Here is a 25,170-nt window from a genome sequence, read left to right as displayed (position 1 = left end):
GGGTCCCCTCCCCCCCCCTCCCCCCCCCTCGTTGTCCATCCACGGCCCGGGGGGGGGAGGGGCCCCCCCAGGCTCCGGCCGAGGCTCCGGAGCTGAGGACGAGAAGGAGATCAGTGGGGGAGGGGCACGGGAGCCCCTCCCCCCACCCCAACAATGGGGGATGGGCAAACTCAGGACCCCCAAACCCCCAAAATGGGGGAACCCAAAAATAAAACATTCCCCCCCAAATTCATTTGGGAGCATCCTGGGACCTCCCCCCCCCCACCCAAAAAATGGGGCTTGGGAAGGGTCAGGACCCCCCCAAAAATAATTTGGGCGAGGGGTCAAAGGTCACCCCAAAATTGGGAATTCTGTCATCCACAAAAAACCCCAAAACCACCCAAAAAAACCCTCCCAAAATTACTGAGAAAATCTCTCCAAAATGGGAATTTCGGGGCTTTGAGAACCCCCAAACCCTTTAAAAATTGCATGGGGGCACCCCAACATTATCGGGGACACCCAAAACCTCCTAATATTTGATTTGGGGGGACTCTAAAAATCCCCCAAAATCCATTTGGGGGGGCTCAGGGAATTGTGCAAACCCCAAAAACGCTTTGGGGGTGGGTTGGGGGTGTCCTGGTCAGTTTTGGGGTGACCCCAGTCATTTTTGGGGTGTCCTAGTTAATTCTGGCATCTCCTGGTCACTTTTAGGGTGCCCCTTGTTATTTTAGGGTGCCCTTAATCATTTTTGGGGTGTCCCTGGACATTTCAGGGTGTCCTGATCAGTTCTGAGCTGCCCTCGGTCACTTTTGGGGTGCCCAAGATCATTTTTGGGGTATCCCCGTTCAATTTTGGGGTCCTCCAGTGACTGTTGGGGTACCCCAGGTCAGTTTTGGGGTGCCCTGGGGTCAGTTCTGGGGTCCTCCCTGATTTTGGGGTGTCCCAATCAGTTTTAGGGGTCCCCTCAGTTTCGGGGCACCTCTGGTTTGAGGGTACCCCCAGTTTAGTTTCTGGGGTGCCCCCGGACATTTCAGGGTGCCCCCCCAGCTTTGGGGGTGCCCCCGGTTTTGGGGTCCCCCCATTTTGGGGTCCCTACCTCAGTTGTCGTAGTTGTCCCGGTACGAGGCCGACGGGAAGCGCTCCCCGTAACCCCCCTGCCTGGGGCGGGGGGCAGAGTCAGCACCCCGGGGGGACCCCAAAACCCCGGGGGGACACCCCCAAAGCCATGGGGGCACCCCCAAACCCAAAAATGCCCCCCCCCATGTTTTCCAGCCCTTCCTGGACCCCTAAAACCCCCCCAAAAAACCCCTCTGGGATCCCCCAAAGACCCCCAGGATCCCCCCCAAATCCCTCCCCAGCCCCCTCAAACCCCCCCCAGACCCCCCAAAACTCCCCAGACCCCTCTCTAAGCACCCCAATTTCCTTTCCAGCCGCCCCAAATCCCCCTTAAACCCCCCAAACCCCTCCCTAACCCCCGAAATCCCCCCCCAAAATTCCTCTCCAGCCCCCCCCAATCCCTCCCTAAGCCCCCCAAAACCCACCCAAACCCCTCCCCAGCCCCAAATCCTTCCCTAACCCCCGAAATCTCCCCCAAAATTTCTCTCCAGCCCCCCAAAATCCTCTCCCCCTAAACCCCCCAAAAAACCCCTCCCCCCCCAAAATCTCCCCCAGCCCCCACCCCACCCCGAAATCCCCAAAATTTCTCTCCAGCCCCCAAACCCCTCCCTAAGCCCCCCAAATCCCCACCCCTCCAGCCCCCCCAAATCTCCCCCAGCCCCCCAAACCCCCCCAAACCCCTCCCCAACCCCCAAAATCCCTAACCCCCAAAATTCCTCTCCAGCCCCCCCCAAATCCCTCTTTAAGCCCCCCAAATCCCACCCAAACTCCTTTCCAGCCCCACCAAATCCCCAAATCCTCCCCCAGCCCCCCTCCCCGCCCTCACCGGCCGCCGTAGTCCCGGCCCCCCCAGTAGCCCCCCCGGCCCCTGAAGGCCGCCGTAGCCTCGGTCGCCTCCTCCTGCAGGGAACCCCAAATTTGGGGAAAATCAGGAAAAAAAAAATCCCGTTAAAAAATTCTCCTATGCTATCCCAAATCGCTCCCAAATCCTCCAATTTTTCGCCCACCCCAAAATCCTGTTTGGGATTTCAGAACCGCCCCCAGCACAAAAAGTGAAATATGTTTGAAGTTTTTTAAGGTTTTTCCGTTTTCAAAATTCTAAAATCCTCCTCTGACCCGTCCTGAATCCTTCCAGCACCATAAAGCCCCAAAAGAGTTCCTTAATCCCTACCCCAAATCCCAAATCACCCCAAAACCCCCAAAAAGCCTCTGAACCCCCTCCCCAAACCCGAGAACCCCCAAAATCCCTGAAAGACCCCCAAAATCCCCACCCCAAATCCTAAAGACCCCAAACCCCCTCCTCACCCTATAAACCCCCAAAAGTGCCTCTCAACCCCCTCCCCAAAGTCCTTGAGAACCCCAAAACCTCCCAAAAGAGCCCCAAAATCCCCCAATCCCCAAACCCCACCTGAACACCCCAAACACCCCCAGACCCGAGAACACCCCCAAACCCCCTCCCCACCCCATAAACCCCCAAAAGACCCCCCAAACCCCCTCCCCAAAACTCCTGAGAACCCCAAAACTCTCCTAAAGAGCCCCAAAATCCCCTCCCCCAAACCCCAAACCCCTAAACCCCAAAGACTCCAAGCCCCCTCCCCACCCCATAAACCCCAAAATCCCCTCCCCCAAACCCCAAAGACCCCACCACCCCAAACCCCTTCCCCACCCCAAAATCCCCCAAAAGAGCCCCCAAACCCCAAACACCTCAAACCCTTAAGACTCCAAACTCCCCAAACCCCTTCCCCACCCCAAAACAGCCCCTGAACCCCCTCCCCAAACCCAAGACCCCAAAACCCCCCCAAACAACCCAAAAACCCCCTCCCCACCCCATAAACCCTCAAAAGACCACCCCAAATCCCCTCCCCAGCCCCCAAACCTCCCAAATCCCCACCCCAAACCCCCAAACTCCCAAGAGCCCAAACCCCTTCCCCACCCCCCCCAGTCTCACCTCGGCCGTAGCCCCTGGCCCGCCCCCGGCCGCCCCCGAAGCCCCCCCGGGACCCCCGCGGGGATTTCCCGGCGTGATCCACGCGGATCTGCCGCCCGTCCAGGCACTGGGGACAGACGGGACATTTGGGGACAATTCAGGACATTTTGGGGTCACCTCGGACCCTTTCGGATCCCCCAGCCCCTTCTGAGTGCCCCAAAGCTGTTCCCCAGTTTTGTCCCCAACCCCCCAACAAGGACCCCAAATGTCCCCTCGAGATGTCCCCAAATCCCTTCAGGTGTGCCCAGGTGTGCCCAACACCCCCCAGGTGTGCTCAGGTGCCCCTATAGGTGTCCCTAAACCCTCCCAGGTGCCCCCAGGTGTGTGCTAGGGGTGCCCAAAAGCTCCCCAGGTGCCACCCAGGTGTGCCCAGGTATTCCCAAACACCCCCCAGGTGCCCCCGGCTCCTTCCCAGGTGTGCCCAGGTGTGTGCCCAGGTGCCCCCAGCCATGCCCACCTCCCTGTTCATGGCCTGCATGGCATCGCTGCTGTCCCCAGGTGTGCCAGGGTGTCCCCAACACCCCACCAAGTGCCCCCAGGTGTGCCCCATATGTGCCCAAACACCCCCCAGGTGTGCCCAGGTTGCCCTCACCACCCCGTTCATGGCCTGCATGGCATCACTGGCACGCCCAGGTGTGTCCCCTGGTGTCCCCAAACACCCCCAGGTGCCCCCGGCTCCTTCCCAGGTGTGCCCAGCGTGTGCCCAGGTGTCCCCAAACCCTTCCAGGTGGCCTCAGGTGCCCCAGGTGTGCCCATGGGTGTCCCCAGGTGTGTGCCCAAGCCGTGCCCACCTCCCCATTAATGGCCTGCACTGTGCCCAGGTGTGCCCTCACCTCCCCGTTCATGGCCTGCATGGCATCGCTGGCGTGCTCGGGGTTGCTGAAGGTGACGAAGCCGAAGCCCCGCGAGCGCTGGGTCTCCCTGTCCTTCACCACCACCACTGCGGGGTGGGCACGGGGGGGGAGAAAACACCTCAGAACGGCCCAAAAACGGCCCCAAAATAAACCCAGAACGGCCCCAAAACCAACCCCAAACCAGCCCAAAAGCCCCAAAATAAACTCAAAACAAGCACAAAATATCCCCAAAATGGTCCCAAAATAAACCCAGAACGGCCCCAAAACCAACCCCAAAACAGCCCCAAAACCAACCCCAAACCAGCCCAAAAATGGCCCCAAAATAAACTCAAAGCAAGCACAAAATATCCCCCAAAATGGTCCCAAAATAAACCCAGAACGGCCCCAAAACCAACCCCAAAACAGCCCAAAAACGGCCCCAAAATAAACCCAGAACGGCCCCAAAACCAACCCCAAAACGGCCCCAAAATAAACCCAAAATAGCCCCAAAACCAACCCCAAAACAGCCCAAAAACGGCCCCAAAATAAACCCAAGGCAAGCACAAAATATCCCAAAAATGGCCCCAAAATAAACCCCAAAATGGCCTCAGAACAGCCCCTAAAAGAACCCCAAAATAACCCAAAACCAGCCCTGAAAAGCCCAAAAATATCCCCAGAAAAGCCTGAAAGAGAACCCCAAAATAACCCCAAAAATGGCCCCAAAATAAACCCAGAACAGCCTCAAAATGGCCTCAGAACAGCCCCCCAAAAAACCCCAAAACGGCCCAAAAACGGCCCTGAAATGCCCAAAAATATCCCCAGAACAGCCCAAAAGGAACCCTCAAAATATCCCAAAATAACCCCAAAAATGTCCCAAGAACAGCCCCAAAATAACCCCAAAAAAGCCAAAAACCAGCCCCAAAATAACCCCAAAACAGCCCCAGAACAGCCACAAAACGGCCCCAAATGAACCCCAAAATATTCCCAAAAAATCCCAAAGGGAACCCAAAAAACCCAAAAAAATTTAAACAAAAATCCCCCAAAAAGAAATCTCAAAAAATCCCAAAAAGGAATCTCAAAACAATTCTGGGTGGTTTGGGGTGCCCTGGGAGAGATTTTGGGGTGGTTTAGGGATATTTTTGGGATATTTTGGGGGATTTTAGGAATATCTTTGAATATTTTTGGGATATTTTAAGGTACTTGAGAAATATTTTAGGGTAATTTAGGATTTTTTGTTTTGCTATTTTGGGGTATTTTTTGACACTTGGGATGGTTTAGAATTATTTTGGGATATTTTAGGATTATTTTAGGATGTTTTAGAGCACTTTAAGGATATTTTGGGATATTTTTGGATACTTTAAGGATTATTATGGGATATTTTAGGGCACTTTAAGGAGTATTATGGGATATTTTTGGGGTATTTTTGTGTCTCCCTCTCAGAGATGGGCCCGAAGGAGCTGAAGTGCTGCTCCAGGGATGGTTTAGGATTATTTTGGGATATTTTTGGATATTTTAGGATTATTTTGGGATATTTTAGGGCACTTTAAGGATTATTATGGGATGTTTTTGGGGTATTTGTGTGTCTCACCCTCGGAGATGGGCCCGAAGGAGCTGAAGTGCTGCTCCAGGGATGGTTTAGGATTATTTTGGGATATTTTTGGATATTTTTAGGGCACTTTTTGGATATTTTAAGGATATTTTAGGAATTATTTTGGGATATTTTCAGGTACGTTAAGGATTATTATGGGATGTTTTTGGGGTATTTGTGTGCTCTCACCCTCGGAGATGGGCCCGAAGGAGCTGAAGTGCTGCTCCAGGCCCTGCTCGTCCGTGTCGTAGTTGAGGCCCCCCACGAACAACTTCCCCTCCTCCGCCGCCATGCGTGGGGGGGCGGGGGCGGCCGTGACGTCATAGGGTGGGGGCCCTGCCCCTGTGGTGACGTAATAACCTGGCCAAGCAGCGGCGCTGACGTCACAAGCCCGGCAAGGAATTTCCCCGTGACGTCATAACCCTCACCCCCTCCCCCTCTATGACATCACCGCTGCCCCACGAGGTCTTCAGTGAAGTCACGTCACCCCCCCCACATCCTATGACGTCACAGCTCCTTCACGCGGCCCCCTATGATGTCACACCCCCTCCGCGACCCCCAAGTCCCCCACGACGCCATCAGCCGCACGCGTCCCCTCCTGCTGACGTCACGCAGCGTCCCCATGACGTCACGGCCACCCCAACGAGGTTCCCTCTCCTCCCCCCCGCCCCCAGCCCGGCCACGTGTTCGCCCCCCGGAAGTGCCGCTCCCGCCGCCCGCGCGCGCATGCGCAGAACCCGCGCGGCCCTCAGAGCGCCGAGGCGGGAAAAGGAGAGAAAAGGGACGGAAGGGAAGGGAAAAGAGCGGCCCGAGAGCGGCCAAATCCGCGATTATCGCGACAGAAGGAGGGGGAGAAGCGGGAAATAGTCGCGATAGGAGCGACCGAGCCTCACCCGAGCGGCACCGGACGGGCCCGGACTGAGGCCGCGGCCGCCCCGCCCCGCCGTTTTTAACCAGCTCCGCCCCTCACGTGACAGCAGCGCCGCCACGCCATTGGCTGCCCGCTCAGGACCCGCCCCTTGGGCGCGTGGAAGAGACCATTGTGGCGGGGGGGGAGGAGGGGTGGGCGGGAATGGCGGAACGCGTGACGGGGAGGGGGGGCCGGGGGTGTTTGGGGTCTCGGTTTCTTTTTGGGGTCCCCGGGGGACGTCTCGGGTTGGTTTTGGGGTCCCCAGGGGGGTTTTGGGGATCCCGGTTCAGTTTTGGGTTCACAGACGCTGACGCCGCACCCGGGGAGGTTTTAATGGTCCGGTCCCGTTACAGCCGAAACGCCGCGGCCCCGCCCCCTTCCCCTCCCCCGGTGACATCATAAAGAGGATGGGGCTTAACCCAGCCCCTCCCCCCGTGGGTTCCGTTCCCCTCCCCCCCCCTTCCCTCCCTCCATCGCGGTCTGGGGCTCCCCCCGCCCCTCCCCCCCTTCCCTGGGTGGGGGCGGGGCCACAGAGACCACGCCCCCTGCAGAGCGAGGCCCCGCCCCCATGGGGGAGGGGCGGTCCTGAGTGAGGCTGGGGGAGGGGGAGGAGCCTCGGAGTAAAACCAGAGTAAGGTGGGAGTAACCCCGGAGTAATCTCGGGGTAAAGTGAGAGTGACAGTGGAGTAACCCCAGAGTAAAACATCACCTTGGAGTAACCTCGGAGTAACCCTGGACTCAAACACCACCTCAGAGTAAAGTGGGCGTAACCCCGGAGTAGCCAGTGAGGGGAGAGGAGTCCCTTGTGGGTGGCCTGTGAGTAACCCTGGAGGAAAGTGTGAGTAATGTCCATTCAAGGGCTGAGTAACTTCCGAGTAAAGACTGGGCAACTTCTGAGTGACCTCTGAGTAAAGGCTGAGTCATGTCTGGTAAGAGGGCTGAGTAACCTCTGAGTAAAGGCTGAGTAAGCTCCGAGCGGGGGCTGAGCGAGTGCGGGAAGCGCTGAGTAAGGGCGGAGTAAGCACAGAGCAAAGGCAAAGAGGGTCCAAGCACCCGGAGTAAGGTATGAGTAAGGTGTGAGCAGCGCGAAAGGACCCAAAACAACCCAGAAAGGGGGAGCTGAGCAAGGCCGGAGTGAGGAGCTGAGTAAGTCTGGAGTAAGTTCTGCCTGCAAGTCCCTCAAAGGCTGAGTAACCTCAGAGTAACCTCAGAGTAAGGATCTCCAGGAGCAGCCTAGAGTAAGAGCAGAGTAACGGCCCCGCCCTGGCCGTGAGTAACTCTGGAGTAAAGTCTGAGTAGGAACTGAGTCCGGAGCAACCTCGATGTAAAAGCGGAGGAGGGTCTGAGTAAGAACTTGGAGTAACTCAGGAGTAACCAAGAGCAGGAGCGAGAGGAGGCTGAGTAACCCTGGAGTAAGGCTGGAGTAGGGCAGGGGTGGCCCAGAGCTGGGCCTGAGCTGCCTTGGAGTAAAGTCAGAGTAACCCTGGAGTAATCCTGGCATAACCATGGAGTGAAGAGCGCCGAATCTTGGAGTAAAGTCAGAGTAACCATGGAGTGAAGTGGGCCCAACCTTGGAGTAAAGTCTGAGTCAGCCTGGAGTAGCCACGGAGTGAAATGGGCGCAGCCTTGGAATAAATTCTGAGTAACCCCAGAGTAACCCTGGAGTAACCATGGAGTGAAGTGGGCCCAACCTTGGAGTAAAGTCTGAGTAACCCTGGAGTACAGCACGAGTAACCTCCGAGTACGCGCCCCTCCCCCACTCCCGTAACAGCCCCGCCCCTTTTTGGCCCCTCCCCCTCAGGCCCCGCCCTGGGGAGGGGGGAGGGGCCGATATAGACTCTGATTTATAATATTGCCTTGAAAAAATAAAACTCGACGTAAATTGGGGGGGGAAAGAACCCCCCAAAAAATGGGGGGGACCCCCAAAAATGGGGGGACCCAAATTCCCCCCCCAGACCCCCCCACAATGGGGGTCCCACTGAAGCCCCCCCCCAAAATCCAGCAGCAGTTCCTTGGGGGGGTGGGGGGGAGGTGTTGGGGATTTTTGGGGGGGGGTCAGCAGTCCAAGGACCCCCCCCCCGAGGAGTTTTGGGGTGTCCCCAAAGTCCTGGAGGTTTTTTTGGGGTGACCCCAGCCCCGAATCTGGGGGGTCCTGGGGGGCGCAGCAGCGATCCGGGGGCTGTGGGGAGAGGAAGGAGTTAAAAAAGGACCCCAAAAAGATGAAAATTCCCCCCAAAATTATCCCCTCCCATTTTTGTGGACCCCTTCCTGAAATTCTGGGGGGCTCCAAACCCCGAATTTAAAATGGGGGCTGCTCCGGTTTTGGGGGGTTTCAATTCCAAAGGGGGGCTCCTGAATTTTTATGATTTTATTTTTGGGATTTTTCCTCGTTTTTGGGGAATTTTTTTTTGAGTTTTGGGGGTCACTCCCCAAAAAATGTCCCCCCAATTTTGGGATCCCAGATTTTGAGATTTGAGGGGCTGATCCAAGATTTTGGGGGGGCTCATCCTGGATTTTGAGGGGACCAATTCCAGATTTTGGGATCCCAGATTTGGGGAGCCAATCCAAGATTTTGGGGGCTGATCCCAAATTTTGGGGAACTGATCGCGGATTTTGGGGGTTTGATCCCGGATTTTGGGGATTTGGGGGTTTGATCCCAGATTTTGGGGGTTTGATCCCAGATTTTGGGGATTTTAGGGGTTTGATCCGGATTTTGGGGGCTGATTTCAGATTTTGGGGGGGCCCTCACCTGCTCAACATCAGAACTCGGTGTCGAGCACCCGGAAGGCGGAAGAACCTGCAGGGGGAAAAAAGGGGGTCACGAAACCCCCCAAAAAAACCCCAAACAACCCCAAATTTACCTCAAAAAACCTCCAAAACCACCTCAAAAAAAAAACACAAACCCCAAAACCACCTCAAAAATACCCCATAAACCCCCCAAATCACCCATAAACACCCCTTAAAAAACCCAAAATTATCCAAAAAATACTGTAAAATCATCTCAAAATTACCCCAAAAACACCCCCAAAGAAACCCAAAATCAGCTCAGAAGGAACCCCAAAACCATCTCAAAAACACCCCATAAACACCCCCATAACATCAAAATTACCCCAAAAATCCCCCAAAACCCCCCAAAATCCCCCGTCTGATCTATGGGGGGGGCGGGGTTCAGGGTTCAGGGTTTTGGGGTCTCACCTGTGGGGGAAAGGGGTTTTTGGGGTCCAGGTGTTTTTGGGGTCCAGGTGCTTTTGGGGTTCAGGGTTTTTGGGTTTCAGAGGTTTTTGGGGTTCAGGTTTTTGGGTTTCAGGAATTTTTGGGGTTCAGGGATTTTTAGGGTTCTGGTTTTTGGGGTTTAGGAATTTTTGGGGTTCAGGTTTTTGGGTTTCAGGAATTTTTGGGGTTCAGATTTTTGGGGTCCCACCTGTGGGGGGCAGGGGCCCTGTGCGCAGCCCCGGCTCCTTCTGCAGCTGGATCTCCTTCAGCGCGAAGATGGACGTGGCTTGGGGGGGCGGGGAAAACCCAAATAAAGGGGTGTGGCCAGATAAAGCCACACCCCCCCAAATCCACAAACCCTTATTTGCATAGCCCCACCCACCTGTGGTAAAGCCCCACCCATTCAGCCCCACCCACAGCACAGCTCCACCCATTGAAATGCCCAACCCAGTCAAGCCCCACCCCACTTTAAACCACACCCACATGGCCACACCCTCTCAATGCCCCACCCATGTGAAGCCCCACCCCCAATGCCACACCCATATAAAAACTGACCTCCGTTGCCACACCCAAAGCTCCACCCAGTGCCACACCCATGTGAAGCCCCGCCCCTATTGCCCCACCCACGTGAAGCCCCACCCCCATTGTCACACCCATGTAAAGGCCCACCCCCAGTGCCACACCCATACACATCCCCAGCCCCAATGCCACACCCCAAACCCGCCCCCATTGGCACCACCCTCCCAATGCCCCACCCCCACAAGCCCCGCCCCCTTGGCCCCGCCCACTCACTGTCGGGCAGGTTGCTGACACGCGGCCCCAGGCAGCTGAAGAACGGGTGTCCCATGGCCTCCGCCGCGGCAGCCGCCGCCGCCCCTCGAACTGCCCCGCCCCGGTCAGGCCACGCCCACTCGTGGGACACGCCCACAAATGGGTGTGGCTATACCAAACCCCACCCCCAGCCATCAAAGGGGCGTGGCTGCATCACCGCCCCCTTCCCAGCGAGCCACGCCCATAGAGGGAGGGGAATGGGGAGGGGTCAATGAGGGTGTGGCCAAAAGGGCGGGGCCAGCGCAGGCCACGCCCAGCTCACCTGCAGCAGCTGCCCCAGGAGGTCGGCGCCGTCCTGGTCCAACCTGGGGGGACAAAGGGACTCAGGGGCCACCAACGCACCTGGGGGACAGGGACACCCCACAGGGGACAGGGGACACCCCACAGGGGACAGGGGACACCCCATGTGCCACCTCCATGGGACAGGTGCCACCCCACGGGACAGCTGCCACCCCATGGGACACACCAAAGAACAGGTGCCACCCATGTGCCACCACTATGGGACAAGTGTGACCACAATGGGACAGGTGCCACCCTCACAGGACACGCGCCACCCCTACAGGGCATGTGCCAGCCCAGGTGCCATCCCACGGACAAGTGCCACCCTCAAAGGACAGGTGCCACCTTATGGGACAGGTGCCATTCTGTGAGACAGGTGCCACCCCATGGCACAGCTGCCACCCCAAAGGACAGGTGCCACCCTTGCAAGACAGGTGCCACCCTGCTGTCCCCTGTCTGTCTGCCCCTCTGTCCCCTATCTGTCCCCTGTCTGTCTGTCCCCTCACTGTCCCCTTTCTGTCCCGTCTGTCTGTCCCCGTCTGTCTATCCCGTCTGTCTGTCCCGTCTGTCTGTCCCCCTGTCTGTCTGTCCCCTTGCTGTGTCTCCCCACTGTCCCGCCTGTCTGCCCCCGTTGTCCCCTATCTGTCCCCTGTCTAAGCCCTGTCTGTCTGTCCCCTGTCCGTCCCCCTGTCTGTCCCCTCTGTCTCCTGTCTGTCTATCCCGTCTGTCTGTCCCGTCTGTCTGTCTGTCCCCGGTGTCCCCCGTCTGTCTGTCCCCCATCTGTCTGTCCTGTCTGTCTGTCTGTCCCCTCTGTCCCCTGTCTATGCCCTGTCTGTCCCCCTGTCTGTCCCTGCTGTCCCCCGTCCGTCTGTCCCAGACCGTGGCGCGTGCTGCCGCAGCCCCTCGGGGGTACAGGGGTGCCGGATCTTTTTGTTGGACACGATGCCCGGCCACGTCTCCTCCGTTGGGGTCCCTGAAGGGGGGACAGGGGGGGGAGGTCAGGGGTCAGCACCCCCAGATTTACCCAAAACCCCCCAGATTTACCCCAAAACCCCAACCCAACCCCAAAACCCAACTCTGCCCCAAACCTCCCTGGATTTTCCCAAATCCTACCCAGATTTACCCAAATTCTCCTGGATTTGCCCCAAATCCTGCCCAGATTTGCCCAATTTCCACCTGGATTTGCTCGAATTCCCCCAGACTTGCCCCCAAATCCCCCGGATTTCCCCAAACCCCCCAGATGTGCCCAAATTCTCCTGGATTTGCCCCAAATCCTGCCCAGATTTCCCCCAAATCCTGCCCAGATTTGCCCAATTTCCACCTGGATTTGCCCAAACCCCCAAGATCTTCCCCCAAACCCCCCCCGGATTTGTCCCAAATCCCCCCAGATTTCCCCAACCCCCCCGATTTTCTCCAACCCCCCTGCCCCCCAGATTTACCCAATTTTCATCTGAATTTGCCCAAATTCTCCTAGATTTGCCCCAAATCCTGCCCAGATTTCCCCCAAATCCCCCCAGATTTCCCCAACCCCCCCGATTTTCTCCAACCCCCCCCCCCCAGATTTGCCCAATTTTCATCTGAATTTGCCCAAATTCTACTGGATTTTCCCAATTCCTCCCCAGATTCTCCAAACTTCCCCCAAACCCCCCAATTTCCCTGATCACCCTCGGATTTACCCCAAATCCTCCCAGATTTGCCCCAAACCCCCCACATTCCCCCAAACCCTCCTGGATTTGCCCCAAACCCCCAAGATTTTCCCCGAAACCCCCCCAATTTCCCCCAAATCCCCCCAATTTTCCTAAATCCCCCCCCAGATCTGTCTCAACCCCCTCCCAATTTCCCAAGTCCCCCAAATTCCCCCAGATGTGCCCCAAACCCCCAAGATTTTCCCCAAACCCCCAATTTTCCCAAATCCCCCGTTTTTCGCCCCAAACGCACCGAGCAGACGGAAGATGAAGTGCAGCTGCTCCTCCACGGTGGCCCCGGGGAACAGCGGCCGCCCCGTCACCATCTCCGAGAAGATGCAGCCGACCCCCCTGCCAGGGACACCCCAAAATTACCCGAAAAAACCCCAAAATTACACCCAAAATAACCCCAAAATCCCAGACTGACCCCCCTGCCAGGGAGACTCCAAAAAAGCCAAAATTATCCCCAAAATTACCTCCAAATTACCCCTGGGAACATCAAAATCCCAAACTGATCCCCTGCCAGGGAGACCCCAGAATTATCTCCCAAAACCCCAAAATTACCCCAAACTGATCCTCCTGCCAGGGACACCCCAAAATTACCCCGAAATGACCCCAAAATTACCCCCCAAAAAAACCAAAATTACCCCAGACTGACCCCCCTGCCAGGGAGACCTCAAAAAACCCCAAAGTTACCCCCAAAAGTACCCAAAAAAACCCAAAATTACTTTGGGATTTTGGGACCTCAAAATCCCAAAGTCCCTCCCAGTAAATCCCAGTGCCCTCAGTGCCCATCCCAGTAAATCCCAGTAAATCCCAGTGCCCATCCCAGTAAACCCCAGTGCCCCCAGTGAATCCCAGTGCCCCCAGTGCCCATCCCAGTGAGTCCCAGTAAATCCCAGTCCCTCCCAGTTGCCCCAGTGCCCATCCCAGTCTGTCCCAGTGCCCCCAGTGCCCACCACATGTCGATCTGGGTGCTGTACTCGGTGGAGCCCAGCAGGATGTGCCCATCCCAGTGCCCCCAGTGAATCCCAGTGCCCATCCCAATGATTCCCAGTAAATCCCAATGCCCCCAATGCCCCTCCCAGTAAATCCCAGTTGCCCCCAGTGCCCATCCCAGTGAATCCCAGTGAATCCCAGTTGCCCCAGTGCCCATCCCAGAAATTCCCAGGCCCTCCCAGTGCCCATCCCAGTGATTCCCAGTAAATCCCAGCGAATCCCAGTTGCTCCCAGTCCCTCCCAGTGCCCACCACATGTCGATCTGGGTGCTGTACTCGGTGGAGCCCAGCAGGATGTGCCCATCCCAGTGCCCCCAGTGAATCCCAGTGCCCATCCCAATGATTCCCAGTAAATCCCAATGCCCCCAATGCCCCTCCCAGTAAATCCCAGTTGCCCCCAGTGCCCATCCCAGTGACCGTCCCAGTGAATCCCAGTTGCCCCAGTGCCCATCCCAGAAATTCCCAGGCCCTCCCAGTGCCCATCCCAGTGATTCCCAGTAAATCCCAGCGAATCCCAGTTGCTCCCAGTCCCTCCCAGTCCATCCCAGTGCCCACCACATGTCGATCTGGGTGCTGTACTGGTGGAGCCCAGCAGGATGTGCCCGTCCCAGTGCCCCCAGTGCCCATCCCAGTAATTCCCAGTGAATCCCAGCTGCCCCAGTGCCCATCCCAGTTGCCCCAGTGCCCATCCCAGTAATTCCCAGTTGCCCCCAGTCCATCCCAGTGCCCACCACATGTCGATCTGGGTGCTGTACTCGGTGGAGCCCAGCAGGATGTGCCTGTCCCAGTGCCCCCAGTGAATCCCAATGCCCATCCCAGTGATTCCCAGTAAATCCCAGTCGCTCCCAGTCCCTCCCAGTGCCCACCACATGTCGATCTGGGTGCTGTACTCGGTGGAGCCCAGCAGGATGTCGGGCGGGCGGTACCACAGCGTCACCACCTCGCTCGAGAACGTCTTGGTGGGGATGGACTTGGCACGGGCCAGGCCTGGGGGGCACAAACAGGGTCAGGGGGGGCAGAAAATGGGGCTGGGGGGCAGAAAATGGGGCTGGGGGGGCAGAAAATGGGGCTGGCCGGGCAGAAAATGGGGCTGCAGGGCACCAAATGGGGCTGGAGGGGCACAAAATGGGTCGGGGGTGGCACAAAATGGGGTCCTGGGGAGTTTTGTGGAGTTCTCAGAGGGTTTTGGGGTCCCAGGGGAGGTTTTGGGGCCCCGGGTGGGGGTTTGGGTCCCAGGAGAGGTTTTTGGGGTCCTGGGGGGGGTTTTGGGGTGCCCAGACCGAAATCTGCCAGTTTGAGCTCCCCACAGCATCTGAGCAGGTCCTGGGAAGGTTTATGGGATCCTGAGGTTTATGGGGTCTTGGGAAGGTTTACGGGTTTTGGGGGGTTTTATGGGTTTCTAAAGGGGATTTTGGGGTGCCAGGTGACGTTTTTGGGGTGCCCTGACCAAAATCTGCCAGCTTGAGGTCACCCCAGCAGCTGAGCAGGTCCTGGGAAGGTTTATAGGGTCCTGGTGGGTTTATGTGGTTTTGAGGGATTTTATGGGGTTCTGATGGGGTTTGGGGGGGTTTTTTGGGGTCCCAGGTGAAGTTTTTGGGGTGCCCAGACCGAAATCGGCCAGCTTGAGGTCGCCCCGGCGGCTGAGCAGGAGGTTCTGGGGTTTGAGGTCGCTGTGCAGAACCTTGTGGCGGTGACAGAAGGCGAGACCCCGCAGGAGCTGGAACAGGAAGAGCTGCACCCCAAAAAACGGGATCAGACAGAACGACAGACAGACTGGGACAGACAGACAGACAGGGGGACAGACAGACAGACAGACAGGGACAGACAGACAGACAGGGACCCCCGCAGGAGCTGGAACAGGAACACCTGCACCCCAAAAAATGGGATCAGACAGACAGACAGACAGACATGGGGACAGATAGGGACAGACAGACAGACAGGGACACACAGACTGGGACAGACAGACAGACAGGGACCCTGCAGGAGCTGGAACAGGAACAGCAGCACCCCAAAAAATCTCCTCAAATTCCCCCCCAAAAAACCCAAATCCCCCCAAAACCCCTCAAATCCCCCAAAATCCCATAAAAAAGCCCCAAACCCCTCACCCTGACGTTGTGCATGCTGATGACGTTCCCACAATCGTCCAGGTACTGCTTCAGGTCCCGGTCCTGGGGAGAGCAGAAAATCCCAAATTTTGGGTGAATTTTGGGGTGAATTCTGAGGTGAATTTCAGAGTGAATTTTGGGGTGAATTTCAGGTGACTTTGGGGTGATTCGGGGTGAATTTTGTTGTGGATTTTGGGGTGACATTGGGTGGATTTGGGGGTGGATTTTGGGATGAATTTGGGGTAATTTGGGGATGGGGTTTTGGGTGATTTTGGGGTGGATTTTGGGTGGAATTTGGGGTGATTTAGCGGTGAATCTCAGGGTGAATTTGGGTGAATTCTGGTGTGGATTTTAGGGTGAATTTGGGGTGATTTCACTGTGACTTTGGGATGATTTTGGGCTGAATTTTGGGGTGACTTGGGATGGAATTTGGGGTGAATTTCAAGGTCATTTTGGGGTGATTTTGGGGTGGATTTTGGGGTGAATTTGGGGTGAATTCGGGGTGGATTTCAGGGTAATTTTGAGTGGATTTTGGGGTAATTTGGGGTGAATTTTGGGGTGATTCAGGGTGCATTTCAGGGTGAGTTTTGGTGTTAATTTTGGGGTAATTTGGAGTGAATTTGAGGTGATTTGGGATTGATTTTGGAGTGAATTTTGGGGCAATTTGTGATGATTTTGGGGTGATTTGTGATGGATTTTGGGGTGATTTTGGGGTGCTTTGGGGCTCACCAGGTACTCGAAGACCAGCGTCAGGCACTGCGGCGTGTGCACGATGTCGTGCAGCGTCACCACGTTGGCGTGCTTGAGATCCCGCAGCAGGGACACTGCGGGGACAGCGGGGACATTGGGGACATGGGGACATTGGGGACAGCGGGGACATAGGGGACACAGGGGACATTGGTCCCTCAATGTCCCCCCAATGTCTCCTGTGTCCCACCATGTCCCCCTGTTCCCAATGCCGCGTGTCCCTTCCATGTCCCCAATGCCCCAATGTCCCCCATGTCCCCCTGTCCCCAATGCCCCCTGTGTCCCTTCCATGTCCCCAGTGTCCCCATGTCCCCCTGTCCCCAATGCCCCCTGTGTCCCTCCATGTCCCCAATGTCCCCATGTCCCCCTGTCCCCAATGCCCTGTGTCCCTCCATGTCCCCAATGTCCCCATGTCCCCCTGTCCCCAATGGCTCCTGTGTCCCTTCCATGTCCCCAATGTCCCCATGTCCCCCTGTCCCCAATGCCCTGTGTCCCTCCATGTCCCCAATGTCCCCATGTCCCCCTGTCCCCAATGGCTCCTGTGTCCCTTCCATGTCCCCAGTGTCCCCATGTCCCCCTGTCCCCAATGTCCCCTGTGTCCCTCCATGTCCCGCAATGTCCCCACCCTCTTGGATGGCCATGCGGGGTCTCCCCCGGTGTGTCCCCAAATGTCCCCTCAGTGTCCCCGAATGTCCCCACCCTCGCGGATGGCCGTGCAGGGCGCCCCCTCCTCGTGCTCCAGCCGGATTTCCTTCAGCGCCACCAGGTTCTCGGTGAGCTTGCTGCGGCCCTTGTACACCGTGGCGTAGGTGCCCTGGGGGGACAATGGGGACATTGGGGACACACTGGGGACATGAGGACATCATCAGGGACACCTGTACACCGTGGCGTAGGTACCCTGGGGACAGGGGGACATTGGGGACACACTGGGGACATGAGAACATCATCAGGGACAGCAGGGACATCATCAGGGACATCATCAGGGACACCTGCACACTGTGGCGTAGGTACCCTGAGGACAGGGGGACATTGAGGACATCAGGGACATCATCAGGGACATGGGGACAGCAGGGACATCATCAGGGACACATTGGGAACATCATCAGGGACACCGGCACATCTTCAGGGACAGCTGTACACCGTGGCATACGTGCCCTGGGGACAGCAGGGGACACACTGGGGACATGGGGACATCATCAGGGGACACAGGGACATGAAGGATTTTGAGGTGATTTTGGTGGTTTTGGGGTGACTTTGGGGCATGGGGACTTCAGGACAGTGGGGACACAGAGGGAACAGAGAGGTGACACACTGGTGACACAGGTGACACAGGTGACACAGGTGACACAGGTGACAGGTGACACAGGTGACACACAGGTGACACACAGGTGGCCCCGGTGCCTCACCTCTCCCAGTTTGTCCAGTTTCACGTAGGTCTCCAACTTCCCAAAGCCGATTTCAGACTGGGGGGGAGAGGGGAGAGGGGGCTCTGTTACTGGGAGAGCTGGGGGGACCCGCCCTCTCCCTCTGTACTGGTCTATACTGGTCTATACTGGTCTGTACTGGTTCATACTGGTCCACAGTGGGACGCACCAGGGAGACGCGGCGCAGGCGGCGGCTCAGGGGCCCGGGCAGCCCCAGCCCCCCCTCGGGCAGGCGGGTGTCAGCGGGCAGGGACAGGCGCTTGGTGACATCCTGGGGACACAGGGGACAGCTCACACCAGTGTGACCAGTGCTCCCAGTTAGCACAGTGCCCTCCCAGTGCTCCCAGTTCAGCCCAGTGCTCCCAGTTCATCCCAGTGCCCTCCCAGTTCAGCCCAGGGTTCACCCAGTATCCCCAGTTCCCCCCAGTCCCTCCCAGTGCTCCCAGTTCCCCCAGTATCCCCAGTCCCCCCAGTTCCCCCAGTATCCCCAGTGCCCCGGTCCCACCTCGCAGGCTCCGTGCCGCGGGTGCTGCCGCAGCCTCACGGGTGACGCCACCTCCTCCGAGGATGTCCCCGAGGGGGGGTCGCTCTCCCCGTCCGACCCCATCCGGGCCTCGTCCCCCCCCGGCTCTGGGGGCACAGCAGGGTCAGGGACCCCACAATATCCCAAATATCCCAAAATACCCAAAAAACCCCACAAAACATCCCAAAATGCCCCAAACCACCCCAAAATCCCCCCCAAAAAACCCCAAATTCAAGGGAACCCTTGGGACTCCTCAGTGTCCCCAAGGGGTCCCCAGAGCCCCTCCCCAGGGACCCCCAAAGGACACCCCCAAACCCCAGGGACCCCCCCCTAATGTCCCCAAGGACCCCCAAAACACCCCCCGAAAATCAAGGGACCCCCCAAAGGACACCGCCAATGTCCCCAATGTCCCCAAAGACCCCCCCAGTGGCCCCAAGGACCTTCCCAATGTCCCCAAGGACCCCCAAAACCCCCTCCAAAATCAAGGGACCCCCAAAGGACCCTCCCAAACCCCCCCAGGGACCCCCCAATGTCCCCAAGGACCCCCCAATGTCCCCAAGGACCCCTCAGAGTGTCCCCAAGAGCCCCCCAAACCCCAGGGACTCCCCCAAACCCCTCAATGTCCCCCCCCCGATGTCCCCAAAGGTCCCCAGGGGTGCCATGCTGTGCCCCCCACTGCCCCCCCCAATTTGGGGACACGGAGGTGACATGGGGACAGAGCACAGGGGGTGGCACCAGGGACAGGTGGTGGCACCTGGGGGGGGCACCGGGGACAGGACACGGGGACAGATGGACACGGGAGGGGGGGACAGGGGACAGATGGGGGGGACAGGAGGGGACCCCCTGCTCTTAAAGGGGCCGCGTCCTGCCTGGGGGAAGGGGGGTCTTAAAGGGACAGGCACCCCATAATGTGCCCCCCCCCGGCTTCTTAAAGGGACAGGCACCTCAAAATGTGCCCCCCCCGGCTTCTTAAAGGGACAGGCAACCTCTTAAAGGGCCAGGCACGCTCTCAATCTCCTTCCCACCACCCCCAAAGCTTTTAAAGGGCCAGGCACCCCCAACCCTGCCCCCACCTTCTTAAAGGGCCAGGCACCCCCAACCCTGCCCTGCCCACCCCTTCTTAAAGGGCCAGACACCCCCAACCCGCACCATCTTAAAGGGCCAGCTCCCCACTTTGTTGGGGCGGGGCTGGCTCGGGGGGGCGGGGCCGGCTCGGGGGGGGCGGGGCTCCCCTTAAAGGGCCAGCGCTCACCGCTGTCGCTGCCGGCGCCGTCGCGGGGGTCCCCCAGGGCCTTGTCGGGGGCGCGGCCCCCCCGCAGCGTCATGGAGAGCTGCCGCTTGATCTTCTTCATCCGGTCCATGGCCCTGCCCTGCGGGCACCTGAGCGTGGGCACGCGCACCTGGGCACAGCTGGCACACCTGGGCACAGCTGGGCACAGCCTCAACACCTGGGCACAGCTGGAGCCACACTCAACACTTGGAGTCACTGCACACCTGAGTGCGGGCACGCACACCTGGGCACCTCTGTACACCCGGGCACAGCTGGCACACCTGGGCACAGCCTCAACACCTGCGGTCACTGCACACCCGAGCCGTGGGCACACCTGGGCACAGCTCGAGTGACCCTGCACACCTGGGCACCACCTCAGCATCTGGGCTCACTGCACACCTGAGTGCCCTGCACGCCTGGGCACACCTGGGCACAGGCTGGTGCCACCCAGCACACCTGGCACTCTCTCCCACCTGGGCACACCTGGACTCACCCTGAACACTTGGGCACACCTGGGCATCCCCACAGACCTGGGCACAGCTGGAGCCACCCGGCACACCTGGGGACACCTGGGCACTCCCGCACACCTGGATTCACCCTGAGCACCTGGGCCCACTCTGCACACCTGGCATCCCCTCACACCTGGGCACACCTGGCCCCTCCCCATCCCCTCCCCCCACACCTGCGCCCCTCCCGCCCACCTGAGCCCCCCCCCGGTGCCCTCCCCCTCCCCACCGTGGTGCCGCGCGTGCCCCGAGGGGGCGTGGCCTCCTCCCCTGCCCCCCTCCCCCCCCGCTGCCCTCACAGCGGCCCCAGCAGCTCTCGGGGGCTTCCCGCGGGGATCCCGGTGATTCCCGGGGGGTTCCCGGTGTTCCCGGGGCGGTTCCCGTTACCGGCTCAGCGGCGCGGAGCCTCCCAGAAATCCTCGGCCATGGCGGGGCCGGGCCCGACCCCGCGGGGGCTCCGGTGGGGCCGGGCCGGGCCGGGCCGGGCGGGAGCGGCGGGAGCGGCGGCGGCGGCGGCGCAAGATGGCGGCGGGGCGGGGCCAAGAGACGTCAGGGAGACGGGCGGGGCGACGCGCTGGAAGGGCGGGGCTAAGCGGGGAGTTACGTCATTGTGGGGCGGGACAATGCGCTAGAGGGGCGGGGCTAAGTGAGGAGTGACGTCAGAGCAAAGGGTGGGAAAGGAGCGGTGGTGAAAAGGGGGCGGGGCTTATTAGGACATGCCCTCTGGGTGGGGAGGGGTCTCGGGGGGTGGGGTCTGTTTGGGACACGCCCCCAAACTCGTCAGCAGGGAAATGGGGGAGGGGGGGATTCCCTTCGGGGGACCCCCAGCCCCAGTGACGTCACAGCCGGCCTGGGGACCCCTCCCCCCAACTCCATCTGGGCCCCTCCCCCACACCCAACAACCACCAGGACTCCGCCCCCACACTGGCCCCGCCCCTCAGAGGGAGGGGGTGGGGACAGCTCCAAAGAGGCTCCGCCCCCTCTTTGGGACTCCAGGGTTACTCCGGGTTTACTCCGCAGCCCAGAACGGGACGAGGCTGCTCCGACGTTACTCCAGGGGCACTCAGGGCTTACTCAGGGGTTACTCAGGGATTACTCGGAGCTTGCTCAGGGGTTATTCGAGGGTTACTCTGAGCTCACTGAGGGGTTACTCCTGCCTCAGAATGGGGTGTTCCAGTGGGTCCTTGAGGTTACTCAGAGATTACTCTGAGTTTACCCTCAGGTTACTCCAGTACTGCCCTGCAGTCACTCCAGGGTTACTCTGGCCTCACCTCCAGGGTTACTCCGGGCACTCATGAGTTACTCTGGGTGCTCCAGGGGTACTCCAGGCACTCCAGGGTTACTCCCAGGCCCCTCCTCCTGCTCACAGTTTACTCATAAACTACTCCGGGATTACTCCAAGCTCCCTCCCGTGTGCCAAACCCCTCCCCCACTCCAAACTTTACACACAGGTTACTCCAAGGTGTAAAAAATCCACTTTACTCTGGCTTTACACACTGATTACTCACAGATATAAAAGCTCAGTTTTACTCCAAGTTTACTCCCAGATGTAAAACCTCCGATTTACTCCAGGCTTACACCCAGGTTACTCCCAGGTGTAAAATCTCCACATTACTCCAGGTTTACTCCCAGCCGAGGGGGCAGGGCCAGGGCAGTGTCCGTCAGGGGTCAGAGGTCATGGGGGGCTCCTGCAGCCCCTGCAGCTCCCGCAGGCCCTGGGGGAGGGGTAGAGCGTTGGGGGCGTGGCCAGCAGGCGAGTAGGCGTGACCAGGGGAGGGGGCGGAGTTACCTCCAGCACCAGCCGGATGTGGGCGCGGATCTTGGCCCCGTCGCGCGTCAGGGAATCGCTGAGCCTGAAAGGGGCGGAGCTTGAGGGGGAGGGGCTGTAGTGGGAGGAGCATGGGAAGGGTGGGGTCTCCTGAGTGGGCGTGGCCTGATGACTGGCACTCCTTTTTGGTCATGGGGTGGGAATGTGATCTCCTTTTATGGTATGGGGGTGTGGCCAAAGGGGGCGTGGTTTGCCCATCTGGAGCTGCCTGTGACCACAGGGGAGCACAAGGGGGCGTGGCCTAAGTGGGTGTGGTCCAAAAGGGGCATGGACACCTCCTTCCACCCCAAATACAGTGAGAATGGGGGTATGGCTCTGCAAAGGGGTGTGGCCTATGTGGGTGTGCCCCAAAATGGGGCGTGGCATGGAGGCGTGGCCCCCCAAGGGGGTGTGACTTCCATGGGTTTGGTATCGACAAAGGGGCGTGACTTGTGATCATGGGGGCATGGCCAAGGCACCATGGGGCGTGGCTGGAGGGTTGTGGGCGTGGCCTGAGTGTGTCTGGGGGGGTGCCCAGGGATGTGGGTGTGGCCAGGGGGCGTGGCCAAGGGCCGCCTCACCTCTGCAGGAGGGAACTGCGGCGCTCCAGGTGCCGAAGGGCCTCAGGCAGCGTCAGCTCCGCGAAGAACCCGAAACCCAGAGCCACGAACACGCGCCGGGGGTCCGGGCTGGGGGCACAGCCGGGGGGAAAGCGGGGTCAGGGGGGGCCCCGAGGGGGTTTTGGGGGATTCTGAGGAGGTTTGGGGGGGTCTGAGCAGATTTGGGGGGGTCTGAGGAGGTTTCCGGGGGTTCTGAGAAGGTTTCGGGGGTTCTGAAGAAGTTTTGGGGGGTCTGAGGAGGTTGTTGGGGTGTCCTGGGGGTGGTGGAAGCTCAAAGGAAGCGAATTTAGGGGATTCATGGGGGGGGGGGGTTTGGGGGCTCCAAAGGAATTTTCGGGGGAGTTTGGAGTTATCCTAAAATGGGGTGGGGGTCCCAAAGGTTCCCAGGCTGGTTCTGGGGAGTTTTGGAGTCACTCAGGGGAGTTTTGGGGTCCCTGTAGTGGTCAAGGGGTGATTTTTGGGGGTCTGAGGAGGTTTTTGAGGGGTCTGGGGAGGTTTTGGATGGTCTGTGGAGGATTTTGGGGTCGCAGCCCCACTCACACTTCGGCGCTGACGAAGAAATTGCAGCCGAGATCCACCTGGGTGTGCAGGGGGGCGGCGGCGTCCTGGGGACCCCAAAACCCCCCCGAGACCCCCGGGGTCGAGCAGAGACCCCAAAGACCCCCAAACCTCCCCAGACCCCAGAAATCCAATGCAAGTCCAATCCAATAAGCCCCAAATCCCCCCAGAAACCCCCAATTACCCCCCAAACCCTCCCAACACCCTCAAATCCCCCAAACTCCCCCCATGATATTCCCAAATCTCCCCAAAATCCCCCAAATCCCACCTAACCCCCCAGGAGACCCCCAATTCCCCTAAATACCCCCACACAACCCTGAAAAATCCCCCCCAAATCCCCCAAAACTCCATCACCAGATCCCCAAACCCCCCCAAAATCTCCCCAAATCCCACCTAACCCCCCACAGCCCCCCAAATCCCCTGGATCACCCCACGAGACGCTCAAACATCTCCTCCAAATCCCCCAAAATGCCCCCACGAGACCCCCGAATCCCCCCCAATCACCCTAAAATCCCCTGAACGCTCCCAAATCTCCCCAAACCCCCCAAAATCTCCCCCAAATCCCCTCCCCAAGACCCCTAAAATCCCCCCAATACGCCCCCAAACCCCCCTCCAGCCCCTCCCAATCCCTTCCAGACCCCTCCCAAGACCCGGCCACGCCCCCTTAGCCGACGCCCCCTCATTAAGCCCCGCCCCCGCGCACCTGCAGACGGCTGAGGGCGGAGCGGAGCTGCAGCACCTGTGCCTGCTGCTCGAACACGGCCTCGCGCTGCTCCTGCACCCGCCTGCGGGGGGCGCTGTCAGGGGGCGGGGCCTCCCAAAGGGCGGGGCCTCGCATGAGAATGGGCGTGGCCACGACAAGCGGTCGCTATGTGGCAAAGGGAGAGGGGCCGCGAAATGGGCGTGGCCTCAGGGTGGACGATGTGGGTACAACAGTTGCTATACAGAGGGGGGCGTGGTGTAGGAATGGGCGTGGCCTCGGGGTTGATAGGCGTGGCCACAGTACGCGGTTGTAATGAAAGGTGTGTTGAGAAGGGGGCGTGGCCACAAAATTAGCGTGGTTTTATAATTAATGGGCGTGGCCACAAGGTCAATATGTGGAGGGGTGTGATCGTGACATGGGCGTAGCTTAATGGTGCATGTGCGCGGCCACAATATGGGATTAATGTGAGGCGGTGGAGGGGCGTGGTCACAAAATGGGCGTGGCTTTGTAATGAATGGTGGGTTGAGTTGGGGCGTGACCTCATGGTGAATGGGCGTGGCCACAACACGCAGATATTATGCATTGAGGCGAATGAATGGGCGTGGCCATGAAATAGGCGCGGTCTCAGCCTCAATGGGCGTGGCTACCACACGCCGTTATTGATGTTGCGGAGAGGGAGCGTGGCCATAGCGGCGAGGGGAGGGCCGGGCTGTCGCGGGGGCGCGGTTTCAGTCGCGATATGACGTCGCTTACCTCAGGTCTCGCTGCAGGACGTCGCTGACGAACGCCTCGTAGCGCTGCGCCTTCTCCGCCGCCGCCATGCTGTCTCTGACGTCATCGCCGGAAGTGCGTCATCACCGCGCTGCCGCCCTGAGTGCGCCCGCTGGCGGGCGGGAAGTCCGAGTTCCGTCCTTCCCTTCCCTTCCCTTCCCTTCCCTTCCCCCGCGTCTATCGCGGTCGCATATCGCGACATGGACGCCGCTCTATCGGCAATCAAACCATCCCGCGCCCTGAGTGCGGCCCGAACAACGCGGCCTGAGCACCTCCCAGCCCGTACCTGGCCCAGGTGTCCCCAGGTGTGGCCAGGTATCTCCAGATGTGTCCGGCTGTGCCCAGGTGTGTCCCAGGTGTGCCCCGGGTGTATCCCAGCTGTTGCCAGGTGTGTCCCAGCTGTCCACAGGTGTCCTTAGGTGAGCCCCAGCTGTCCCCAGCTGTGCTCACGTTTGTCCCAGGTGTCCCCAGGAAAGCCCCAGGTGTGTCCCAGCTGTCCCCAGGTGCCCCCCAGGTCTCCCTCAGGTGTGCCCAGGCTCCCGCCAAGTGTCCCAGTTGTCCCCAGGTCCCTCCCAGGTGTGCCCCAGCTGTCCCAGGTGTCCCCCAGGTGTGCCCAGGTGCCTCCCCACAATTTTGGGGGTCGCACCCAGCCCCGCTCCCCCCCATCAGCAGCACCGAGCGCCAGCACCACAGGGATTTATTGACCTCAAGGGGCTG

At 59.2% G+C, this 25,170-nt stretch overlaps 3 protein-coding genes across 3 annotated transcripts; all 3 read right to left on the bottom strand.

Moving 5' to 3' along the window:
- Positions 1 to 6: 6 nt before the first annotated feature.
- Positions 7 to 6,525, bottom strand: LOC115917018 (RNA-binding protein 3-like). Its single transcript, XM_030970753.1, is given in 8 exon segments — positions 7 to 92; positions 1,076 to 1,137; positions 1,922 to 1,969; positions 1,971 to 1,995; positions 3,044 to 3,149; positions 3,916 to 4,022; positions 5,693 to 5,863; positions 6,397 to 6,525. Coding segments are annotated over 6 exon segments (450 nt in total). The 5' UTR covers positions 5,796 to 5,863; positions 6,397 to 6,525; the 3' UTR covers positions 7 to 92; position 1,076.
- A 341-nt stretch (positions 6,526 to 6,866) lies between these two features.
- Positions 6,867 to 20,502, bottom strand: CDK16 (cyclin dependent kinase 16). Its single transcript, XM_030970759.1, is given in 18 exon segments — positions 6,867 to 8,592; positions 9,163 to 9,210; positions 9,835 to 9,912; positions 10,419 to 10,487; positions 10,490 to 10,508; positions 10,720 to 10,762; positions 11,616 to 11,709; positions 12,675 to 12,772; positions 14,286 to 14,406; positions 15,028 to 15,151; positions 15,525 to 15,587; positions 16,254 to 16,348; positions 16,971 to 17,085; positions 17,678 to 17,734; positions 17,865 to 17,966; positions 18,201 to 18,325; positions 19,471 to 19,588; positions 20,382 to 20,502. Coding segments are annotated over 16 exon segments (1,350 nt in total). The 5' UTR covers positions 19,580 to 19,588; positions 20,382 to 20,502; the 3' UTR covers positions 6,867 to 8,592; positions 9,163 to 9,172.
- A 931-nt stretch (positions 20,503 to 21,433) lies between these two features.
- On the bottom strand, positions 21,434 to 24,530 carry UXT (ubiquitously expressed prefoldin like chaperone). The gene is made up of 6 exons (XM_030970757.1): positions 24,436 to 24,530; positions 23,683 to 23,764; positions 22,962 to 23,026; positions 22,383 to 22,490; positions 21,784 to 21,847; positions 21,434 to 21,709 (listed from the first exon to the last, which is right to left on the bottom strand). Exons 1-6 carry the CDS (start codon positions 24,501 to 24,503, stop codon positions 21,656 to 21,658), a joined length of 441 nt encoding a protein of 146 aa, XP_030826617.1. The 5' UTR covers positions 24,504 to 24,530; the 3' UTR covers positions 21,434 to 21,655.
- Between the last annotated feature and the right edge of the window lie 640 nt (positions 24,531 to 25,170).

Source organism: Camarhynchus parvulus, unplaced genomic scaffold (assembly GCF_901933205.1).
Source record: "Camarhynchus parvulus unplaced genomic scaffold, STF_HiC, whole genome shotgun sequence".
Lineage (NCBI taxonomy): Eukaryota > Metazoa > Chordata > Aves > Passeriformes > Thraupidae > Camarhynchus > Camarhynchus parvulus.
The sequence above is the reverse complement of the archived record's forward strand: the minus strand, read 5'-3'. Positions and strand labels throughout refer to the sequence as shown.